Genomic DNA, 16,811 nt, shown 5'->3' with positions numbered 1-16,811 from the left:
TACAAGCTAAACTTGGGAACTGTTGGCTTTGGTAATAACTATGTAAATTCCATCTATTTCAACAAAATAATTTTATTAGATACATTAATACAAAAGATTTACAAATATATTAGTATTTCCAATGCTGGAGTATAGAAAGTAAAATACATTTCAAGTCACACACACATATTAGTAACTCTGTCTCCAAAATACTGCATGAAAATACTTGGATTACTACTATGAAACTGACCTAGCAGTCTCTTTCTCTCTTTGTCAGAGAGCTTTGAATCTTCATCAATAGTTTTCAAAAGAGATAATAGCTCATCTTTTGTAGTCTTCTCTGTACTGGAGCGATATTCTCTTTCATCAAGTTTTTGGCAAAAGGTATAGCCTGAAAGGAAACACGAGACATTTATACAGTTAACACCACAGTCAACCACCCTCAAGAATCTACAGACTCACCCTCCTCTAGAGTCAAATCAGTCAAATTACAGCAAGGATTTTTGCATCATCTTAGTCCCTTCCGTTTCTTATATGGGTGCATGACAAGAATAAAAAGTTCAGTTGAAAACTATTACCTGTTATCTTACTAGGATCTTGGCCTTTCTGCAAAGCCAGCAGTTTATCACTGACCATTTTATGCAATGTCCCCGGGATCTTCAATAGAAAGACAAGAAAATTAAACAGGAGCTTAGAAAAAGGTAATTTTTGATAAACATACAAGATAACAAACACCTGGTGATTTTCTAGCACTTACCTTCAAAACATCTCTTTGGTGATCCACAAGGAACAAGATCAGGAGGTCAGTTTTCCCTCTGGATAAGGTTTTATTGTTGATAATAGCTCTAGAGAATGTTCTTTTCACAACCATCCTGTTGTCACTCTAAAGAATAATGTGAAATAATGACCAGGAGAGAAGACTTGGTTGCTCCCCCTTAAGAAGTGCACCAGCTTTGTTCTTCTAGAGTCATTGCTTTCTCTGTAGTCACACATTCAAGCTGCAAAAGTATTTTTGGACCAGTATCTGGGACCTCTAGATTTCAGTAAGTGTAAATAAACATGTAACAGTTAAGTATGCACATGTACCTCGTTCTGCAGTTTGAGCTCAGAATTATGTGCTGCAACAGCCATGAAGTACAGTAGTCTTCTGAACTCCTCCCTGACTTGGCTGTCTAGAAGTTTCAAATAGAGCTGAACAGCTTCTAAAGATTGTTCCATCTTCCCATTCACTGGGGAGAGACAAAGGTATCTACTGCCATATTTATTTAAATAAACATTACAATAAAACATCTAAGCCACTGAAGAGATGTTCATCTCTCTAAACAGAACTGGTGAATCAGAGCAATTCATCCTCACAAAAACTTCTCACAGGCTGACAAGAGTTTTTGCATACAAACAGAGAACAGCCCACACCCAGGCTTTTAGCTTGGTATTTCAGAAAAGTCACTTTAGTTCAGCCATCTTGAATGAAATGTGAAATACTGAGAAGGGAAAACAGCTCTGTTAAGCAAATGAAAGACCTTTTGTTGCAGAAACAGAGATCTCCCAAGAAATGAGGAATGTGTCCTAGAGAAATGGATGAGCTTGATAAATTACTTGCCAACTGTTTTGTATAGATTTGCTAAGCTTTAAGTGATCTTACTGTGCAGAACACCCATTTTAGATGTGTGAATTATTTACATGAAGGGGGACATTTAGTAGTCCCCCTTTATCATGCAAGGAGGAAGAGCAGGATATAAATGCAAAATACTCCTGCAAACATGGAACAAGAATAATCATCAAGGCAGAGAAGGATGAAAAATGAGGAGGAACAGGATGTTAATTGAGGACTAAAACATCAAAAGCTTTCTAAGCTTTATGTTTAGACATCACTTGAAGAAATGCACAATTCTATGGACAAGAAGTGAGAGTTGTGAACAGGATAAAGTATTCATACAGTTTAACTTTAGATCTTACAGCCTAAATACTTAATATTAGGCCATATATATATATATATTTAGTTTCCCATAGGTACTTGGCCATGGATGCCAACTACTACCGAACTACAGCACTCCTCTTTTAGACATTTTACAGACCCCAACACAAAATACTGAACTGCTTCAGGATCAACATTTCAGAGCACAACCATCATTACTAGAAATTAAACAACTTGCAGAAGTCAACCTTTAAGCTTGGCTGCTGTAGTAAATACTCAGTTTATCAGCACATATGTCACATAAGCTTAGTAACAGAGCTTCACTTTGCTTACCTAATAGTTCTGCAATCCCCAAGTGAATTTCTGATGCGTGGCTTAACAGTGGCTCCTTTCTTTGGCCATAGTATCTACCAATATTTTCAAACAGCAGAAGTTTCCATGTGTCTGCTTTATCCGGTTGATCAGGCAGGTTTCTACTAATATCTACCACCATATGATCAGGAAGATACTCCAGGCAATCTATTGCTGCTGAGAGCCATTCGTCTGTTCTACAAGGCAGAGTGGTTTAACTTTGTAGCATTATGTACTGAGTTGGTTGCATTGTTTTTCAGGAAAGGTTAAGTAGACTGGTTTCTCACTGCATGTGTTGGTACATTAGAAATTAACACACACACACACACACACACAAAAAAAAGGACTTTTCCTGACACACAGAGGTAGACCATAGCCATCTACCTCTTTTTTATGAACTCAATCAAGATTAAGAATTAGTAACTCAGAGGTAAACAGTCACAAGCACTTAAATCTAACGTTAGCAATGTCCTCCACTGTTAGTCAAGGACATAGATACTGCTAGATAAACAGAAACATGCACCTTGATCTGATTCAGGTTAGTCAAAGTTTTTCAGACCATGTTTTTTACTGTATTTATATACAGTTTCAGACAATATTCTTGGCTTTTTTAATATAGTAGGAGAAACTAAACTATTCCTTATGTTTAAGACAGAAATTTGAAGATGATTGCAAAATGCTCTATTCTTCCCTCAATGTATCAAAAAATTTCCCCTCTGAATACTATCAAATCCTATACTTGCATTCAAAAACTCTTCCAGTGTTCAGCAGAAATTGTCTTAGCTACTTCTGGTATAGTTTAGCAACAGTTATTTCCAAAAGGTGGAGAGACTGAGTGACAGATACTTACTGTGAGTCACTGAAAGCCTTGAGAATCTCTCTGTCTAGGTAATTACTCGTGATGACATATCCAGTTCCCTTCCTCGGCTGGGAAAGCTGAGGTCTGATCTCTTGGTGCTCAAGCAAAGACTCGAGGAGTGGAAGGTCTACAAGCTGCAGCAGACGAGCAATTGTTTGTTCTTGCCATACTTCATTAATAACTAGGAAGAGTGGAATACACACAAGGCACACAGAAATTCAGCATATGCAGAACAAGATACTATGAAAAAAAATTCCTCCATCCTCTCATCCCTAATCTAACAGATTATTTTTATGGAAATAAAGATTCACAGTAGCAGCGAGTGTGGCCCTTGTCAGCTTTAAGTGTACTTTATCACCACAAAAGAAAAGAATTAGCCATTTGTTAAGTTAGAGTGTCAGAGAACTGCTTTTTTGATAAGTCTGAAGTGCCTTGCAATTTTTGTGCATTAATTTGAAAGTAGGCTTTGTTCTCGATAAGTGATTTAAAAAAAAAAAAGTAACAGTGACGCTCTCCTTATCACAGCTTCCACAATTATGATCTGGCTTGAGTTCTGAGAGCTTCTAGGATGCATCAGCATTTTTAACCAAAGGGAAAAACACATTAGATCATGGTTTAGTCTGACAGAGAAGACACAAAGAAGAACAGTTTCCATACAACAACAGAGAAGGAGAACTGAACACTGCAGATAGCTTAAAAAGCTTGGGAAGAGTTTCACTAACAGCAGATGATTTGCCATGATTAAGTCAAGCACAGAAGTAGTGCAGGTAACAGTGTTATGAAGAACATTTCCATCTCAAATCAAGCTCTATACAATGGTGCATTCTTTTCAACGAATTTCAACACTGATTTACTTCAGCTAGAGATGATGGGTGCTAGCTGATGAAATAGAAACAAAAAAAAGGAAGCTGTGTATTGAGCTGCATGAAAAGCAGCATGGCCAGCAGGTCGAGGTGGTTCTGCCCCTCTGCTCTGTGCTGATGAGACCCCACCCACAGTGCTGCATCCAGCTCTGGAAAGAAATGGACCTGTTGGAGCAGGCCCACAAAACAGGGATGGCAACACCTCTCCTATGAAGGCTTGGAAAGATGGTGGTTTTTTAAGCCTGAAGAAGAAAAGGCTCTAGGGAGACCTTATGGTGATCTTTCAATATTTAAATGGGGCTTATAAGAAAGATGGACAGACTTTTTAGCAGGGCCTGTTCAAATAGGACAAGAGGTAGTGATTTTAAACTAAAAGAGGCTAGATACAAGATAGATTCAAATTAGATACAAGTATGTAGGAAATGCTTTACAATGAGGGTGGTGAAACACTGGAACAAGCTACCCAGAGAGGTGATAAAAGCTGCATCCCTGGAAACTTTAAAGGTTGGGATAGATGGGGCTCTGAGCAACCTGACCTACTGGAAGATGTTCCTGCTCATTGCAGAAACATTGAACTAAATGACCTAAATGGTCCCTTCCAACCCAAACTATTCTAGGATATAAAACTTGCCTTTGTTATGGCACAGTGTTCAAAACAAAATACTGTGAGGATCAGTTTGACTCCCTCTTGAATCCAAGGGGCCTAAGTATTTCCAGTCCTACAGTTATTATCTTCCTTCTCCCACAAATGACTGAGATGTTATTTGGCTTACCTCGACGGGACAAACTGTCTGAAATGTTTACTTGAGGGGTATTTGCAGGCTTTAAACTCAGGTTTTCCCAGAGATCCTCCAAGTTTTCTGGTTTAAAAGGAGTAGACTGAAACAACATGCTCTTCTCATATCTGAAATAAAAAAAAACAGTTTGTATATATATTGATATCCATATATGTGGGTAACAAAACACATTGTCTAGCATATAGATATGGACAACTGTGACATCAAAAATGTTTTCTCCATATAGATATCTATATAACCTTCTCCCCTCCTCCCACCTGACACTTCCTCTGTCCAAGTCACACGAGACTGCAGAATACCTTAAAGAATTATTTGTGTACAACAGTTGCACACAAGTGCATAGTTCCTCTTTTGGAACTTGTAGCCAGAATCAGCCAGCTTGTGGATGTTTCTTAGCAATGCCACTCCCAAAGTTATGTGGGTTGTTCATGCCATCAACTAATGGAAGGCTTCAGAAACCTGTCACCCATTTCTGTGTGTTAGCTGTTTCTTCTCACATCTGCTTTCATATGCTATTGAATAGCTAGCATAACAACACCAGTCACAAAATTACTGGTTCTCCATATTTGTTTTATTTTAATTTCTATTGCTTCTGTTTTATGGCACTGCAAAATCCTTTTGATGTCCACTATCTTTTCTACGTATGTGACAAGCTATCTGTATCAACAATTTGTTCCTTTTGCTAAATGAAGAAATGTAATTCAATGGATCTGTGCCCTGCCCAGAAGAAAAAACACCTTCATTCTACACTATTCAAACATGAATAACCTTGTTTCGTGACTGTTTGTATGATATATTCTAAATGTTGCTTTAAAAGCCCTTGTGATGAATACTTTTTTAAATACCACATTTGATTCAAGTGTTTTTCATTTGCCATTAATCCTCCCCTGTCTAAATAAAGGCTTATGACAGTTTGCTTTACTGCAGACGAAGAGCTACTCAGGGAAAAGGAAAAAGGAGAAGCAGGACCAGGAACTATTTTTATTATCTGCTTCTGGAGTTTTCTGATCAGTTGGGCTGATGCACTTCCACATTTGCTACTCACGAACATATCAATCATGTAAGGTGTTTTCTTTTTAGGTCAATACTACTTGTAATTTTCAAAAGTGTGTATTGCTAGAACTCTTGCAATAACTACACAAATGTAGTTTTTTTAAGAATATGTTCAGAGATGAACACTTGACAGAAACTGTATAAGGCAACTTGTTGGGCAAAGTATCATCTTTGTGTGTGTTTCGTTTTGTGATGATTTAGTTAGTATCAGGGCTTTCTTTGCTCACTCTTAAAGAGATGAGGAAACAAAACCTCACCACTGCACTTCCCTTGGGTTCTACAATGGAATGGAATGCAGTAGCATAACAGCCTGCAGCCCAGCCTAAGAGCAAGTCATACCTGCATGAAGAAACACCTGAAAACATTTCAAAATGCTAAATTTGAAGTGTAATAAAGCTGAGATTATAAAAAGAAAATACTTCTAATTGATTTTCCTTAAAAACTGGATGGCTTCATGGCATATCCCAGAGTAGGCATGCAGCAGCTGAAGATTGCTCCATTGCATTATCCTTTGTGGCGCAACTGAATTCCAGTTGCTAATATTGGTTTAGAGCCAAATAGATCAATAGCTGTAATGCACTTAATTTTACCCTCCTATTCCCCCAAGGCAACGTGATAATAGACACAGAAAGCAAGTAGCTACGCATGCTAATGGATTTGTTCCAAATTGCTGTTTCCTACCTACCTCCCACCCACAAACACTGCTGCAGTATCCGATTACCCCCTCACCCCCAATCCTGTTATTGTACAAGAGTTTTCTTCCCTTCTCTCCCCCAATATTTTCCTATTGGCAAAAAAAAAGTCTTATCTGCATGTAATCTGCATTACATACTAACCTTTGTGGTGTACATTGCTGGTAATCTTTATCAAATTCTGTTTGGTTTGAGACACTTGTGAATCTGTAGAGGCTACTGCTACTGTCTTCAAATACAGAGCGTTTGTCTTTTCCAAAGACTCTCGTAGAAACAGCCTCAAATACTTTGCAATCCATCAGTGCCTGACACACACGCACTATTTTAGCACGGGAAATATCAACATCCCCAAAATACTTGTTCTGTAGAAGATGGGCAAAGACAACATCCACAGCATCTGAACCAATGAAGCAGTCATGATAGCACTTCAGGTTCTGGCGACGCTTTTTCACTTCCACTTGAGTTTGAAGGGCATTGATAATGCTGCTCCAGACATACGTTGCTCCGAATGGTTTCTGCGCCAAGCTAAAGCCTAAGGACAGAGAAAGCATAAAGATTGGATTCATGCTGCAATTAGAACAGAACTGCCCCCTTTCTGGCTACTAGCTTGCATCAATCTTGCAAGGATTTAAAAGTCTTTGAGACTTCCAGCTTGGCGTGGGTTGCTCATGAATTAGCATTTTGTTACTTTCCTAGGCCAGTCTGCCTGCATCGCCTTGTACCAATGTTGTACCAAATGTGTCTCACTCTGACATTAGCCTGAAGCTTTGCATCCTGGAGTCTCTTTGTGGCACTATCCTTTTGCATGCTCCTCCATCACCTAATGGTTACACTTGCAGAACCTGTTCCTAAGCACACCTGTTCCCATAACCAAAAGCTAGCTGCTGGCACTTACAACTCTCAGTTCCTGACAAACCCTATACAGTTGGGCAGGGAATAGGGAAGCAAGGCTGAAGAGTAACACCACAACTTTATTTCCTACTAGACTGCACATACATACAAGCTACCCAACGTTAGTGCTTAGGGTATCACTAAGTATTCTCTTAGTATTCTCTTCAGAATCAAGTATTCTCTTCAGACACCACTCATTTGACACTTAACCCACAGAACAACTTTCTACCACCACAGCTTCAACTGCATCACAAGGTCTGTGTACTCAATACCATTTCCTTGAGCCAACCAGTCTTCCCTCCCCTAGTAAAACTACTGAACTATTACTCATTTACCAATCTGATTAATAATAGCATGCTAGCAACTCACAGTTTGGCCAGAGGCTAGATTTAGCCTGCACAAGTATTTAAAAGTACAGAATATATTTGCAGGTGGCACCTGACTGGGAAGAGTTGCAGCCCCTAGAGATGTCAGAATTAGGATACACATTTCTCAGTAAGTCAGATGAATAATTTATTGAGACAGAAAGCAGAGGAAGAGGAGAGAAATCAGATGCTGAAGGACAAAATATGGAATGAGGAATTGGCAGTAATCCTACAGAAAGCCATCTGGGGTTATGACGGACCTCAAACCAAATTAATTAACAGTGTCATGCAGTGTTTAAGGAAAAAACAACACACAACTCATTCTAGAACATATTACCATGAACATTTTCCACAGAGATGCAGGAGGTATTTTTCCTGTTTGGTTTGAAGTGGCACTAGAGAATTGTATTCTCATTCTGGGAATGGGAATACAGAATTTCCATCTGATCTTCATCTACCAGAGAGCCCAGAAACTAGCAAACTGGAGGAGGGGGAAGTTAAGGGGGCAGTAAAGTTTGTTGGGGGGTAAAACTAAAAAAAAAAAAAAAAAATTAAAGAAAGGGAAAAAAAAGAAAATAAAAAAAGAATATAATAGCATATGAACACACTAATACTATTACAGAAGACAGCAAGTTATCTTATCTTCAGAGCTACTATCAAATAAGCACCTGTTTTCTGAAGATGTTTACACCAGAGAAAAAAATATTTTTAAAGCAAGGCACTGAATCAGCCAAGGTAGAAACCTTCCAGAAGGTGCCATTTCCAAAGCTTTAGAAGTACAGGATAGGAAAAAATAGGTCCCTGCTGATACTTTTAACCTGATGACACCTTCAGGTAGACACAAAAAATTTAATAGAATACAGAATTTCCAGTCAGCAGGATGTGTGTTAATGGAAAAAAAGCCAACCAAATGCAACACAACCGAACTTATATCGACACACTTCATGTTCCTAAAGTATCAGCGAATGCTACTACACTCCTACTATTACCCCCTGCTTTATCACCTCTTCTTTCCACACACGCTCCCAGAAGTAATTTTATGTTTTTGGAGGGAGGAGTGGTATTAAACGTGGCATACAGGCTACGAAGCTTCACAAAATTTAGGGAAAAAGCAAAAATTGCTCTCAACAAGAAACCTTTAGCCCTTTACACCGTATTACCGAGCCACCTGCCTTTTATCTCACTTTCAAGACAGAAACAGCTGTTCGCGGACCCCCCTGACTCCCGCAGCCAGCCCCGGCGGCGCGGGCAGGCACCGCGTTCAAGCCCCCTGGCCCGGCCCGCGGGGCTTCCCCGCCGCGACAACGGCGGTGTCGGGGCAGACGCGACGTCCTGACGGGGCCTCCCGGGCGGAAACGCCTCCCTCCACCGGCGGCGGAGAGCGGCCAACTTTTGAACTTCTGTGGAGCGGGTAAAGGCGCCGGCACGGAGCTCCGGGTAGGACAGGGCCAGGCGCAGAGCGAGACGGCTCCGAGCCCCCAGCGGGGAGCACCCGCTCAGCCTCAGCTCACCTCACCTCACCGGCTGTCCCCACTAAGCCCGAGCTGGGCGCACTCCACCCGAAGGGGCCCCGTAGCCCGCTCCCCCACCCCACCGCCCTCCTCAGCCGCCGTTCCGCTCCCTCCAGCCCCGTACCCGGCGGCCTGACGGCGGGGCTGCAGACACCGCTGAGGCTCAACGCCGCCGCCTTCTCCCGCACCGTGGCCATGACCGAAGGTGGCTCCGCACACTGCCGCCCCTCGCGCCCGCCGCCAGAGGTAACCCGCGGGGGGGCGGGGCCTCCGAGCTCGTGCCCGCTCCTATTGGCTGTCTGCGGGCCCAGGGGGCGGGGCGTGCGAGGCGGCAGCCGCTGCGGGGCTGTGCGCGTGCCGCTGCGGGGCTGCCACGGGCGCCTCCGAGGAGCCGAGAGCGGAGCGGGCAGCGCGGGGAGGGGGGAGGACACTGAGGGGACACCTGGGGGACATTGGGCGCCCGCACTCCCAGGGCCTGCGAAAGCCCCTCTAAACACCCCGCCCCAGAGCGGTGTCCCGGCACCCCCGCCAACCGGGCGCAGCCGGACCCGCGGGCGGCCAGGTTTACGAGATCGCGCTACTGTGAATGCGAAGGGCAGCAGGATCCATGACTGGTGACTGCCACCGGAGAAAAGGGGGGAAACCGCAGCAAACAGCCTGGGTACCCGCTTGGTGGTCCTGGTGGGAGAGGGTGCTGCCAGCCCGCAGCCAGAAGGGCTCCTCCCTCCCCTCTGCCTCCCGCAGCCCCGGCCCCGCGCTGCCAGCACCGGCGTGCGCAGCCCTGGTGTCAGAGCACAGAACGCACCTTGGCCCCTTCATCTGCTGGGTAATTAAAAAAAAAAGCGATCAGTCCTCCTGCTCTGAGCTAACCCTGAGAACAGGCCTCCCCCTGGATAAACAACTGATCTGTGTCCCTGCTCGCTACCAGGAGACACGGCTTGGTGTCACAGCCACACTTGAGTGACATTTCCCTGTGATTCCCTCCCCATGAGCTGTTTGCCCAACCAGTAGGCAATTTCATTAATTGGAATGAAATAATGAATTCACTTCCAGAGTAATAAAAGTTTTCTGTCTGCAGGAAACAGCTGAGAGATCCAACATGGTTTTCTACAAAGTAGGGAATATTTTGATGATGCCTACTTGGTGACAGGATATAATCACAAACACAAAAATTCAAAATAAAATTCATGTTTTTGACTGATTACAAGAGGAGCAGACACAAAGCCACATTTATATCCATGACACACAAACTCAAAAATATATAATGCACATTAAAGACCGAATAGTATAGATGCCAAAAGAGATACAAAATTTCATTTTAAGTCTCCAGATTATCAAACTTTTGATGGTAGTTTTGCAAAAAAACAAAAACAAAAACAAAAAACCACCAACCCAACCCTCTCTGAAACTTTAGCCCATTTGCAAGTTCCATGGAAGAAGGTGTGAAGTGCAGGACATCTGCTATTCAGTGAAGTTCGAGTCATCCTTCTTTTAACCTTATTTGTCGCACTTAAAGCCAGAACACTGATTTTTCATACTGTACAAATGAGTGAACAAATTTTAGTATGTGAAAAATGGGATTCAGGGAACTAGATATCACAAATTGAAGGCAGACAAACATTTCTTCGTGTTCCCTAACAGCAGTAAAGTAATAATGGAACTCAAAGGGTAGAAGTTCTTCATCTGAAAAAAACCTAACAAGAAGTCCTAAGTGTCTGGTCTTAAGCCCAGAGAAAAAGGAATCTATTCAAAGTGTAGCAAAATGCTAGCCTTAGAAAATAAGAGTTCATATTGGTTTTCAACAACAGGAAGTGACAAACAGAGATTTCTTTCTTGGGGAAGACATTTTAAAAAATACGTAATGCACGGGGTAAATGGGGATATCCATGATATTTTATTACTCCTTACATTTGTAATAATTTGATGCTAGACTTTTTCTGATGCATTGCATAATATATTAACTGCAAATCAGTAATGCCTGAGTTAATTTTAACTTTTAAAAAATTACTTATTTTTGCATAGTTCTGAAATAAAGTTATGCAATCATTCTGCAGTGGTTCACCACAATCTTGATCTAACTTAGATCTACAAACATTTTCAGATGAGGTGTAGCAATCAGTTAATGAGAACATTACATATTATATGAGAGGAAAATTTGTTCAAATACTGCTTGCGGGGAAGAGAGTGAACCATGTATAATGCCCACGAGCTGCTAATTTAGCAGGTTATAAGCTTTTTATCCATGCATTTTATGACTAGGTGATCAGCAGTCTACCCTAGATTTCTGCCTTTGCCTGCATATTTCCCCACAGTGATCACAACCACAACTGTATGGGCAGATGGCAGCTGTAACAGCCAGCTGCTGTCAAATAGAATCTGGTATCAAAGGGTGTAAAAAAATGCTATACAACTCCTAGTAATTCTTCCAGTAATGTTATTATAAAATGGTTTATATAATATATAAATATATATAAAATAAAATGCAGATATACTTTTAGGTAATTATTAATATGTACACAATTTATACTGTATATAGTAATTTTAAAGACCGCAGTCTCATCCAGGCAGTGGTGCACTGGTATAATTCCTTAAACTACAGTGCAGAGATCTCAGGATCAAAGTACATTTTTTATTTGGCTTCCCCTTCCACAATGGCTTCCCCAAATTACTCTCTGTAAAGCTGAACAGAGGATGCTCAAGAGAAAGCCATTTACAACAACTTGATTAATGTAATTCATTTGCCAAATCACTTAGGACCAATTTAGTGGCATTCCTAAGTACATGTGGAATAGTAACCCTGCTCCAAAAGCAGTTCCACTGAAAAATACAGGACTACGTACAGAGACAGGTGCTCCTGTAGGCAAATATATAAAAAAACCTGGTTTGTAGGGTATAGGTCTGCAAGTGAGATTATAAACAGCACCAGCAAAGGAAGTTTGCTAATATGGAAAGCTTTACCATTGATTTTCTAATAATGTTATGTTTAGTTGCACAGAACAGTTTATGACCTAGGTATGGTGACTAAAATGTATTATGCCAGCTAGGTCCTAATTTGTAGCTGTGTCAAATGACTTGAAACTCTTTAAAAGACTTTTATAGTGAGGAAAAGCAAAAGAAGAATCTATTTTGATTTATTTTCAGGCCATCTAGAAATGCTTCGGCCAACTACAACATTATTAAGAGAGTTTTGAAGAATTTACAGACTTAAGTTTCCAGAAATTTTGGCGAGTCTCATAGAAGAACTGTAGGGTTTAATTAGAAGCATGCAGAGGAAATGGAATATTCAAATTCAACCACCACAATTTCAGGCATGTCTGCTGCTCAGGATCTGATTAGCTTACTCAGTTTGCTTGAGGATAAAGATAATGATAAAGGATAAAGAACCACATTATGGTCTTCTCTGCTTAAGGGGAGAGAGAAGGCAAAATGGAAACCCATCTCATCACAGAGTGAGAAACTGATGGATACCTTTAAGTAAAGTGCTGTTTCGCTTTTTCCGTAATGAACTTGGCAGCTGGGCAGCCAACCAGTAGTTAGAGTGCCTGTAATTTCCATGTATTCTGGGAACAAAGAAATGAAACATAACTGAATACAAGACTCTGTGATTAGTCTTCCAGTGTAATGACACTGGGAACACAAAAGTTGCCTGGAAAAGATGAAAGCATGCAGTAGAAATATGGGATGCTGCTGTTTTACCTACGGCAGATCAGCCCTTAGTTAACTGACTGGGAAATGTTATGTATTCTTGAAAGAAACACAGGAAAAAGGCTGTTTCAACTTCAGTATTTATAGAAAAACTGAAAGGACATCAAACATGGAAAATAAAATGTTCTGAACCCAGGAAATGTTTTATGTTCCCATTATTATCCATATTTATGTGCCAAAAACAGAAAAAAAATTGATTTGTCACCTAAAATACTTTGAAATAAAGGGGCATTCTTGCAGAAGAATACTATCTACTTTCTTATTTTCAAATGAATTTAGATCCCACTTTTCTTAAGAGTTAACATTTCAAATGCAAACATCAGACTACAGAAGCCTCTCTTATACCTCTAAACATTTTTCTTTAGATTTCAAATGTCATCCCATAACAATATAAGCCTTAAAGATTAAGTGTCTGTCAACACAGCTTAAATTTATATATACATACAACTTCATTGGTATAATCACAAAGATCTACTGAACCCAACCTTCATGTCTGTTTCTGAAAAAGCATAGCAATTAATAATTACCATAAAAATTCAGAAAAACATTCCAGTTATTTAGAACAGTTACTCTTTTGTTTTTTCCCCACTTAAATATCTACAATGCCTGTATTCATTGCAGTGCTGAAGTTGATGAAAAGAGAACATTTTAAACAGTAACCCTTGAAATGTTGCTCCGTTCCATTCACAAATAATGAGACAAATGAAATTTTAACATATGGTTCACTGTCACATACTCATGTAAGGGAAAATCAACAGCTTCAGTTACATAAATTTCTGTTTTTTAAGTCATAGTTATCATAACATTACCAAATCTCCTCCAGTTCATTGCATGAAGATAGAAAGTCAAATGTGAGGGTTTTTAAAATAATGAAACTGTTCTAAAAAATTCAGAAACCTTTCTTTTCTACCTTTATTAATCCCAGATTTAAGAAAATTAACATCTACTCGTGCAATATTTTATTGCAAAAGGCTATTTGATACACTAAACAGATACAAAGGAGGCTGAAAGAACTCCCACAGTGAATCTGTCTTTTTACTTAACACATTCTGCTATTTGTACAAAAGAATATCAGAGGCTTGCTTGGGGCTGAACTCCATGGGCTGGAGGACTGGCACTCTCCCTTATGATGCAGAGCAGGTTATTCACAGATTCACTCTGCTTATTCCCCTTTTCACATCTACATTTGAATTATGAAGATCATAGAGCAGTAGGTGCTGTGGGAAGCAGTGATGCCATCCTGCCATCCATTCAGCTCTTGATGCCAATATTTGCTCCATCATGAAGAGGCTACTTGCACTCTTGCTTGGGCAAGGGTATGATTTACTCCCAAAGCACAAAATTCAGCATTTTATACTGATGTAAGGATTCCACCCTTGCATTTCTGAGCAGACTGGAACAATAAACAAGTTCCCAGGACAGACGCTTTTGGATGACTGTGTCGACAAAGGGTGCATTGTTCAGGGGTGCAATCCTCCCATTCCTGGGCTGGAATACCAATGTGACTGTGGGACAAAGTCAAGCAGGGGAATGGCAAATGAAGGGCAGGGAGGAGACAGGCTGAGGCTGAGCTGGTGCACAGTGACCTCTGGCAGAGCACGCTGCACTCTGAGGAAGAATCCACACACAGGCTGGAAAGGGAACAACCCAGAGCCAGAATTACTTGAGACAGCTGAATCTAAGGAAGTGTATGGGGGGCAAATACTAATAGCAATGTCACCAAAACCATAGGGACTGCTTCTCAGTCTTAATTATACTAAGGAATTTTGTCTAAATGAAATTTTCAACTTTCCTCTTATAGAAGTTGAGAGTTTCAAGAATTATGTGTTATAATCAGAGACTGATTACAGCCTGCCTAAATATGCACAGGACAGCATGATCCTAGCAACACTGTTTGGATAAAAAACTCCTCACAGAGTACTAAAGACACACCATCATCTACACACCAGAAACCTGTCCAGCCAGAAGGAGCAAATGCAATCAGAGAGAAATAATGGAAATATTGCCATCTGCCCAGCTGGGAGTCACCACTGTGAGCTGCAGTCACTGAATGTGAACTCCCACATATTGCAACACAAAACCAAACACACTCACATGTTACTACTGAAAGTTGCTTTAGGTAAATTCACAAAGAATTATGGGAGCAGCTCTACAAGTTTACACAGCCGTGGAGAGTTAGGGGAGGTCCAGCTGAATGAGCACTGATTTCCAGCTGAAGTGTGGTGAGGTAACACTGATCTACCAGGGACAAGTTTCACATCCCTGCTCCCAGAGTGAGAGGCCACTGGTGGGACCAGCTGGATGGGACGGAAGGAGAGTTGTCAAATAAAGGGTGAAAAAGTGATAACTCTTGGGTTTTCTGAGCGGTGACTTGTTTTCACTTCTTTGGGAAACAGCTACATACCAATTTTAATTTATGCTGAATGTAAGGCCTGTGTTCTAGAACAACTGGATTTATTGTTTATGCACACTACAAGCAGGAACCTATAATTCACTTTTTATATTACTGTACAATGTGCTGGGGCCATTAAACTCAATTATGCCATGTTTTGCCACAGTTTAGGGAAAATGCCTCTGGAAGCAGAGAGCCTTGCTAACCCACTAACACTCAAAGAGAAGATGCAGAGTTCACATTAAAAAAAAAAAAAAAAAAAAAAAAAGGAAAAATCTTCAGCCAAGTACTTCTTATTACCTTTTTTTCTTCTCTTTCCAACAATATGGTTCTAGTATTGCAACACTTGGATTCTCACAGAACACACAATCTTTCTTTTCAACTCCTTTAGTGCAAAGTTCATTGACTTTGGCCTAACTACCTCCCTGGCTATTTATACAAAGTTGCTGGACTTTGCACTGAAGCAAATAAAAAGCATTCATTTACTGTCTTCAGTTACCAAAGCTGTAGGGATAGAAATTTCTGTGTACTGACCAACAAAAGAAAAAAGTCTGAGAGGTTTCCTAAACCATCAAAGCTGCATTAAATCCTTACTCTCCCAGAGCTTTGAATGAGTTACCACTTTCACCTAAACACATAAAACACTGATGCTTCAGCTTTTATTAAATTATTGTGTCATTCCTCTTCTGCTGCCAGAGCAAAAAGATGGGATACATGAATAATGCACAGGCAAATCACATTAGCAGCCACCACAGTTAAAAAGGAGAGGATGATGCCACAAACATAGTTTTTACATAACATTTTAAAGCTCTTACACAAACTATATGATTTATAGTTAACTGCTCAGCTTGTTCCATTAGTTAGAGTATTCTGTCAGTGTTTTGAAGTTCATAAATTAACTGTATACTAGGTGGAAATTTTAGTTTACTGCTAGCATCATTAATCACACATTTTCATGTTAATCCTTCTCTCACTAATCTGCTCTTTCTTGAATGCCCCTCTTCTAAGGCTGCTTCAGGGTATGCTTACCATACACATCTTCATCTTACCAAGAAGTCCAACCAGGTGGACTGATTAAATAATAGCAGTTTAGCTACATTCAAGTCCCAACCAAAACTAAACACACATACACACAAAAGAAATATCCCAGTGAAACTTTTAAAAGCAGAAATGTAAGACATACCCAGGACAAACAAGATAAACATTTGCAGGGCTGTACTCTTTGTTTGCCATTTTCTCTGACTCACCCTTTATTTTTCTCCTTTATAAACAGGTTGTTCTCTCTATTTATTGCTGTGTTCTTAAAAGAGATCAAATAAAATGAACTGTAAAACTGTTTTCTGTTCTTTAGTTTCTAAAAATGAAATAAAGAATAGTTAGGTTTTTTTATAGGAGAGGCAAACGCAGAACAAGTTATTTTGACTGCCTAATATACTTA

The 16,811-nt window shown here is 40.4% G+C and overlaps 1 protein-coding gene across 1 annotated transcript; it reads right to left on the bottom strand.

Moving 5' to 3' along the window:
• Positions 1-43: 43 nt before the first annotated feature.
• DEPDC7 (DEP domain containing 7) lies at positions 44-9,533 on the bottom strand. The gene is made up of 9 exons (XM_030451194.1): positions 9,401-9,533; positions 6,654-7,041; positions 4,741-4,871; positions 3,096-3,285; positions 2,228-2,442; positions 1,066-1,208; positions 737-862; positions 558-636; positions 44-370 (listed from the first exon to the last, which is right to left on the bottom strand). The coding sequence occupies exons 1-9, from the start codon at positions 9,471-9,473 to the stop codon at positions 156-158; spliced, it is 1,560 nt and encodes a 519-aa protein (XP_030307054.1). The 5' UTR covers positions 9,474-9,533; the 3' UTR covers positions 44-155.
• Between the last annotated feature and the right edge of the window lie 7,278 nt (positions 9,534-16,811).

This window comes from Calypte anna, chromosome 5 (assembly GCF_003957555.1).
Source record: "Calypte anna isolate BGI_N300 chromosome 5, bCalAnn1_v1.p, whole genome shotgun sequence".
Lineage (NCBI taxonomy): Eukaryota > Metazoa > Chordata > Aves > Apodiformes > Trochilidae > Calypte > Calypte anna.
Note: the sequence above shows the minus strand (reverse complement) of the source record. Positions and strands in the feature narration are given on the sequence as shown.

Excerpts from the sequence above, each read along its gene's own strand:
- DEPDC7 (XM_030451194.1), bottom strand. The coding sequence starts at position 9,473 with ATGGCCACGGTGCGGGAGAAGGCGGCGGCGTTGAGCCTCAGCGGTGTC. Across the intron at positions 7,042-9,400 it reads CCCCGCCGTCAGGCCGCCGG|GCTTTAGCTTGGCGCAGAAA; the intron begins GTACGGGGCTGG and ends CTCTGTCCTTAG. Across the intron at positions 4,872-6,653 it reads CAGCAATGTACACCACAAAG|ATATGAGAAGAGCATGTTGT; the intron begins GTTAGTATGTAA and ends TTTTTATTTCAG.